This window comes from Triticum dicoccoides, chromosome 3A (genome assembly GCF_002162155.2).
Source record: "Triticum dicoccoides isolate Atlit2015 ecotype Zavitan chromosome 3A, WEW_v2.0, whole genome shotgun sequence".
NCBI classification, from domain to species: domain Eukaryota; kingdom Viridiplantae; phylum Streptophyta; class Magnoliopsida; order Poales; family Poaceae; genus Triticum; species Triticum dicoccoides.
In genome coordinates this window covers 757,733,587-757,741,015 of record NC_041384.1, presented here as the reverse complement: position 1 = coordinate 757,741,015, position 7,429 = coordinate 757,733,587, and the positions used below count along the sequence as shown (strand labels likewise).

Genomic DNA, 7,429 nt, shown 5'->3' with positions numbered 1-7,429 from the left:
CATCGTGAGAGTGTAGGTATTGCATCAAATTTGAGTAGAATACAAGGATTCCAGTCCAATGTCTTGTCCCAAGTGTGAAGGAATAAAAAAAGCAGTACACCAATCCAAATTTGAGTAGCCAAACAATATGTTGATTACATATAAGTAACAAATATTTAAAAAATAAGAACTATACCACACTGGTAGAGTCAAGGAGACTGGAGTTGAACATATTACACAACTTAAATTTGAGGCTCGAGACAAGCCATCCGTTACAAGTGTGACATACGTTGAGTTATTTGGTTTGGCGACACTTGACAAATGCTAATTATTAATTATTAATTACTTTCAAATTCTATATAAAAATGTTTCTTCTGCTAGAATACATGTATAACAAATCATAAATTTGAAAGGTATTGACATTTAACTTGTCAAAATATTTTTTCCTATCTAGTTATACTTGCCATGTATAGATAGCCAAATTTACGCTTGGTAAGCTGATGGCTAGATCAAAATTTCCTCTTACCTCTTAGGGGGTAAGTGGTAGCATCTTAAAATTTCGTTTCTACTACAGAAGGGGGTCAAGTACTGTCCATGATTTCAAACCCGTAAAGGTCAATAAAAAAATAGTTCTTGACATAATGTTCCATCGATAGCACTAACAAAATATGCATCCTAACACACTTATTTGACATACAAACACATTCAGACCACTACCAAAATATTGTCCATAAACTCAAACCCCTACACTATAGTAACCTTTGATGCTGAAAATCGGAAGCAACACCCGCACCAGAGTGCTTACCCTTGGTTCATCTTTGCTACAAGCCTACAATAGATTATGGTTCTCTCAATGCTAGGATAGTCCACACAACATCAATTCCTCCCTCAGTGACCGATTACGCTCAACATATTTGCATGTCTAATGCCACTCCTACATTGTGTGTTGCTCCTCCCTCGGCGTCATCACCTATGGCTTAACCGACCACGGCTACCACGCCCATACTCTCAACCACAATGACATAAGAAACAATGGTTATCACCTCGCTTGAGCAGTTCCGACGGCTTCTACTCTAGCCAAAAGTGTCCGTGTTGCCACTACTGTTCATGATGCTCCTACGACTTCGAACACACATGCGGTCATCAAGACAGCTCATGAACCGGCAATGGACAGGTGGCCGAGGCATACACACACAGTGGCGTGCACACGAAAGGCATCTTATTCATCTTTTCCAATCATGTTCAGTCCTAATGGTATGTGTTGCCACCACTATGACACAAGGGGAATGTTCGAATACAAAATATATGTTTGATTTTAAACAGTAGAAATTATGAAGTATAGAAATAAACATCAAAACACTCCTAGCCTCTAGGCTACTTATCCACCAAGTTTGTACCTCTATATGTACTTGCCCTTGAGGCTTAATAATTAAAACAATGCTTTTTGTATATTCATCTCGTTTTACAACAACATGAAGGTGCCGAGTTTATTATTTAGATATATTGTCTTTCAAGGTAATAGACTGGTAGTACATACGAAGTGGATAAGAGTGACAAGATTACTTGCATGTTTACTCCATGCATGGGAACTAATTAATTTTGACCGGATCTCTCCGGGGTGTGTCAAGCCATGCCTCGTTGTACTCAGATGTGCTGGTATGGGGTGGGCACCAGCAAGAGCGGTGTCTGTAGGAGGGGGATAAGCTTGCCTTCCTCCTGCATGCTAATCACGATCCCCTCGGGGAGCGCCCAATCCAAGCGGGATAGCAGGTTGGCCAGAGTGAACTCCACGGTGGCCGTGCTCATAGACAGTGCAGGGCATATCCGCCGCCCTGCGCCGAATGGAGTTAGCTCAAAATGCCCTCCCTTGAAGTCTATCTCGCTCGTCTCAAGCCTCTCTGGTTTGAAATCCTCCGGGTCTTCTGGCCAGCTTGCCGGGTCCCTACAAATGGCCCACACGTTCACATAGATTCGCGTCTTGGCCAATACGTCATAGCCCCCAATTCGGATGTCCCGCATGGCCTCCCTCGGCAGTAGCATCGTCGCTGGTGGGTGCAGCCGTAGGGTCTCCTTCACCACCATCTTGAGGAAGACCAGCTTGGATAGATCGTCTGGTCGCACCCTGTCATTGCCTCCCACCACGGCCCTGATCTCGTCTTGCACCCTCTCCAGTAGTCGTGGATTCCGGGTCAGCTCTGCCATCGCCCATAGAATCGTCGCCGTGGTCGTGTCCGAGCCACCAATGAACGTGCCCTGCATGCATGCATGGTGGTGAGCGAGTGATGTCAGTTAGTTGATCTTTTTTCCCTCAATCGAGACATGACATGATGTATAGAGGTAACTAATATGACTTACATATAGTAAAAAAAACTTACTAATATGACTTACAAATATGTTGCCCTTGACATGGTCTCTTGTGATGTTGAGGTTGCCACTGGTGTCCTTCCATAGATCGATGAGACGGTCAACGAGGTCACCGTTGTGTGGCTTGGCACGTTGAGGGTCAAGATGCTGCTCAATGATGACCTCGAAGAATGTATCAAGCAGCTTGAAGACCCGCTCACGACGAGATGCGAGGCCAGTGATTTGGTCGACTAGGCGGCCGACGATGTTGGGGAAATAGTCCTCCGCGGAAAAGCTGGACCGCACGTGTATGGCCTCCTCAAGCACGTGCTCCAAGTTCTTGTGGTGTGGGAACTTGTCACTGTTGTACATGTCGCCAAATCCAAGCATGCCGATGATGCCATCGGCCAGGCTTAAGATGTGCTCCTTGAGCGCTACCGGCTCTCCGGCCAAGCCGCTCAAGGTGTTCATTAGTTTGTCCACCTAATCGACCATGGGTTCAATAGAGTACATGAGGTTTTATACTATGCACAGTTTGTATCCACCATCTCTTATTTTATGAGGACGCGTGCCACATTAATCCACTGAAATATGTACTGAATAGCATGTATCCTTGTCCATACCTGATGCTGGCGGGCATGCCATGCTGCCTCGACATGGCGCACGCCGAAGAGCTCGATCACGAAGAACTTGCGCATGGCGTGCCAGTAGGCGCCGTATGGCGCGAACCCGACGTTCTTGAGGCCGTAGGACAACCACTTCATCCCGGGGGACACGGGTCGGGTGCAGCAGTCCTCGTCGTGCGTCTTCATCACCTCGCGCGCCGCCTCAGCCGACGACACCACCACCGTCCGCACGGTGCCGAGCTGCAGCTGCATCACCGGCCCGTGCTTCCGCGCAAGATCCCGTAAGCTCCGGTGCGGCAGCACGCCTAGCTGGTGCAGGTTCCCCGGGATTGGAGCCCGGGCTGGGCCTGGCGGTAGCTTGAGCCCTTTGTTGCTCAGTCTCCTCGTTAAGAGCACGAGGGAGACGAGTGCCAGAAGGAGGAGGAGCGGCCATTGTTGGGGCTGGGAGAGGAGCTCCGAGCTGGGTGAGATGGCCATTGATTTTCTTAGTCGTGTGTTTGGTGATATGCTGCTCCTGCTGCTGCTTCTTGTACATGTGCTGGAGCCTTAGAGGCCTTTTAAACTCCTTTTGCTGCCTATGTTTTGCACCTGCATGAGCGTCCCCGTAGAAACTAATTCTCCTTGTGAACCTGTTCTCTTATGGTACTGTTTTCTGAGACGTTGGCTCGCTAGGTGTCGTCGGATTTTCGCCCAATCGCCCCAAAGCACGTGTCTCGTGGGCGAGCTCCTGTGGTGGATTTTTCAGCGATACTTTGGACTCGCTTTCCCTTTCCCGTCTCCTTAAACATTGGATGGTTTTGTATTTCCATTATTCATTTATTGGTGGAAATGGGTCGTCCCGGTATGAAATATATATTAAAAATAGAAAAATTAGAGCATTGGATATTTCATTGATTAACATGAAATTTTCAATGAAGCACCCAACCATTTCTAATTTTGATGTTAATCAATGAGGACCCTGGCCCTGGCCAGCTGGAGGGCTCATGCTTCGTTTTAGTTGTCTTTTAGTCTTTTTAGGGTTTGTGTTATATTCAGGAAGAAAAGGTGGCGACAACTCTCTCAAGATCAAGTAAAGTTCTCCTCGTCTAGCTCCTGCCGCGGCAGTGCATCTCGCGTCGTTGGGGGGCGTGTGGAGATGTGTCTCTAGCAAATCTCACTGGCTTTGGTCGGTGTTTGCCTTTGGCGGATCTGTGTGTATGCGGTCTTCATTTCTCTGTGTTCATGTGTCCACAAGTTGGATCCTTCTAATTTATGCTTCTCTTCATCGAGAGGTGGTTGCTATTCTGGTGCGCTGGTCTTTTGGGGCCTTAGCATGACGACTTTCTGATTGTCTAGCAAGCTCTACCCAGCTCTAGTGAGGAAGGGGCGATGATGGCAGCGCGGTTTCGGCTCGCTCTAGTGCTTGTAGTTGTCGCTACGTGATCTACGGACATGGATGTAATTTTTATTACTTCTTGTTATCTTCATACTGACATGATGTTTGATGAATAGATATAGAGTTTTGCTGAAAAAACAAAGGTCTAGTAAAACATATATCAAACAACATGAAGCCACAACTCCACACCTACAAACTCGACAATAGGGATGCCATCACGACACCAAACCATCTAGATCATCGGGGTCATCATGGAGCCGCCCGCATGGCGTACTGGGAGCACATATCCGATCCAGCAGACCCTAAGCGTGTACCACATGCACATGCTTCGGAAGTCGTCACCACCATCGAACAGTTGACCCATCCTCTGGATAGATATCCGCATTATCCATGCCAGGCCAGCTGCGATAGCGCTCATCCATCAAGATGCATCCGCCACCGAGACTCCGCTGCGCCATGCCACCGAGACCTGGTGTTTAGGACACCGCTCCACCTCCATGCCCCTCCAGCGGCTGCTCCAAAACGATGCCCCTAAGGAGAAGAACGGTGCCAAGTTTTGCCGTTGTTTGATCTGGAAGACCCATATCTAGGGTTTCCACCGGAGTAGCCCGAGCGACAAGACAAGACTTGCAATGACTATGCCTTCATCAGCGTAACGGTGGACACCACCATCCCCCATCATGACTGAAGTCCGCTCATTTTTCACCGACAGTCGGTCCTCCCCTTCCTCGCCACCTCACCGCCCAGAACCACGCTAGCCACCAAAACGGACCAGCGGGAGGCACCCAAGACCTCGGGGCACCACCCAACACGACACCAGAAAGAACCCTCGACACCAAGGCACTGTCCTGCCCACCATGGTGATCGCACGCAAAGGCCTAGGGTGGGCCGCCCTGCCGCCAAGACCATCTAGTTCATACAACAACGAGTCACTTGCATTAGGGTCGTTGCCTCTTCAGTCTTAAGCTACTTCCATCCTAGAAGAGATGTGGTTGCTCTGATATTCCGTTGGGACCCGAGGTCATATCGCCCCTATATATCGCTTCTACTGTAAAATGTTGTATTCCATCGGCAGCATCTTATTTATTTTTTCTTGTGTGGGAAATATTACTAGACTCTGGAGTTGTGGATTCTGCCCTGCAACTTCGTTACCACGTCCATTAATTCACACTGTCTGCTGTGAGCATGTGACTGTCAGCCGTTGTGTTTACCAAGGGACGTACAAACACCTTCGGTATGAAGTCATCGCGCCAGGTGCGCCCGGGTCGTCACGCCATGGATGGATCTATACCGAAAATGCATTTCGATCACAGCTTGAATCATTGTTACACCGAATGCCAGTTGGGAAGGTTCATGGTAATCTACCAGACAATCACACACAATTTCGTGACCGCTGCAGGCTGTTCATTGACCGGCATCGTTGAGTCAAGAACGTCAGGCCAGAGTTGTACACCTTGTTGCAGTGCAGCATCGACATCATGATTTGTCCTTGCGAACATATGACAGGCCAACTTTTGTACAACTCTCGTGTTGCAGTGCAGCATCGATAGCGTGAACAGCTTGATTTGTCCTTGCGAAGACATTCTTGATGGGAACAAAAGAACTCAACAGTCTGGATGCATGCATGTAGGGCTCACAGAGCGTGACCACTGGTCTGCAAAGTTGGACCTTCACCAGTAAGTAAATGCACAGTAGGTGGATCTCGGGACCGGTGGAAGGAGAGGCGCCACCTTGCCGCCGTAGCTGACCGCGGCGAGTTGGGCTCGGACTGGAAGGTGTCGCCAATGGAGCGCGAATGGGGAGTGGATGGCGTGCCGCCGCCGGTGCTTGCGGTTTTGGTGCTCCTCCTGGAGCCGCCGGAGGTGGATGGGTGGATGAGGTCACGGAGGGACTGAGGGAAGGGAGAAGCCAAAGAGGATATGACTGGTGGTGGGTGTCCCGGCCGGTCCCAGCGCACGTCTCGCGTCGCCTTGGCTCGATCCCTCTCCTCTTTATTTGCATCGCCTTTGGGTCGATCCCTCTCTCATGCATCCCGGGTCGCTCTATCTCCTCTATGGGGAAAAAATAACGAGCGCACAAACACAACACACTCTACTTATGGGCCGAACATGCCCAGTTTGCCAGATTTCATCGTTTCGGCCTCGAGAGCAGCAGTCCATTAGGACAGCTAGGCGACATGCGGGACAGATGGTTGTAGACAGGGGATCCGACGGCCAGAGATACCCAGATCGTCAAATCGGACTATCGAAAATGCAAATCGCTGAGAGGGCTCGCTTTAGGCTCGGTATACTGACCTGAATTGCTCCAAAACTTATGACGATTGGGCCCCGTATGACAGACTCTGGCTGCACTTTTTGTCAGAATTGTCATAATGACAATTATTATGTCAATTTGCCCAATATTGAGACTCTCCTAGAGGTTCTTAAGGCTACTCATAGTCAGGAGTATCATATACTAGTATCATGCATATGATACTAGTGCATGATACTACCCTCATAGTGCATAGTATCACAGATTGTTATCATAAATGATTCTATTTATGGTCATGCATGTCATATCTTAGCAAAGTATTAATTATGGTATGGTATCTACATATGTTACTCTAACTCTCTCTCTCTCTCTGTCTCTCTTCTTTAATTATCTGCCACATCAGTGTGTTTGCTAATCCCGAGTGTATGATACCGACTAAGATACCATCACTATGGTCAGCCTAAGACTCAGAGCCCAGGTCTGCCGGCAAGGTTTCTTTGATAGGTTTGTTTATTTATCGAGAACGGGATTCACGCCTGTCCTGCTCCTGCCTGCCCACATGTTGGAATCTCGGCACTCCTGCAAAATTCAGAGTGAGTACCATGCTACGTGTTCTGCCTGCTCAAATGTTCTCTTGGAATCCTGGCAGTCGAAAAATTCAGAGCGAGCATCACGCCACATGTACGGCCTACTCACATGTCAGATGTTGGGTCAAAATGTATCATTATATTCCAGCTAGCTTCTGTACTCTACTACTTTTACCAATTTATTGATGTTAAGTTGGGCCCTTGTTTGGACACAAAAATAACCAAATGGCCATGGTGACGGTGTCCTGGATTATGGGTGCACACCAGGA

The 7,429-nt window shown here is 48.4% G+C and overlaps 1 protein-coding gene across 1 annotated transcript; it reads right to left on the bottom strand.

The window, feature by feature from the left end:
* Positions 1-1,470: 1,470 nt before the first annotated feature.
* LOC119273690 (4-hydroxyphenylacetaldehyde oxime monooxygenase-like) lies at positions 1,471-3,425 on the bottom strand. Its single transcript, XM_037554775.1, has 3 exons — positions 2,946-3,425; positions 2,368-2,805; positions 1,471-2,232 (listed from the first exon to the last, which is right to left on the bottom strand). Exons 1-3 carry the CDS (start codon positions 3,423-3,425, stop codon positions 1,624-1,626), a joined length of 1,527 nt encoding a protein of 508 aa, XP_037410672.1. The 3' UTR covers positions 1,471-1,623.
* Positions 3,426-7,429: the final 4,004 nt, after the last annotated feature.

Bases quoted from the DNA above. Each gene is read 5' to 3' on its own strand.
- LOC119273690 (XM_037554775.1), bottom strand. From the start codon at position 3,425: ATGGCCATCTCACCCAGCTCGGAGCTCCTCTCCCAGCCCCAACAATGG. The intron at 2,806-2,945 runs GTATGGACAAGG...ATGGTCGATTAG, and splicing joins GGCATGCCCGCCAGCATCAG to GTGGACAAACTAATGAACAC. The intron at 2,233-2,367 runs GTAAGTCATATT...GCATGCATGCAG, and splicing joins ATGTCAAGGGCAACATATTT to GGCACGTTCATTGGTGGCTC.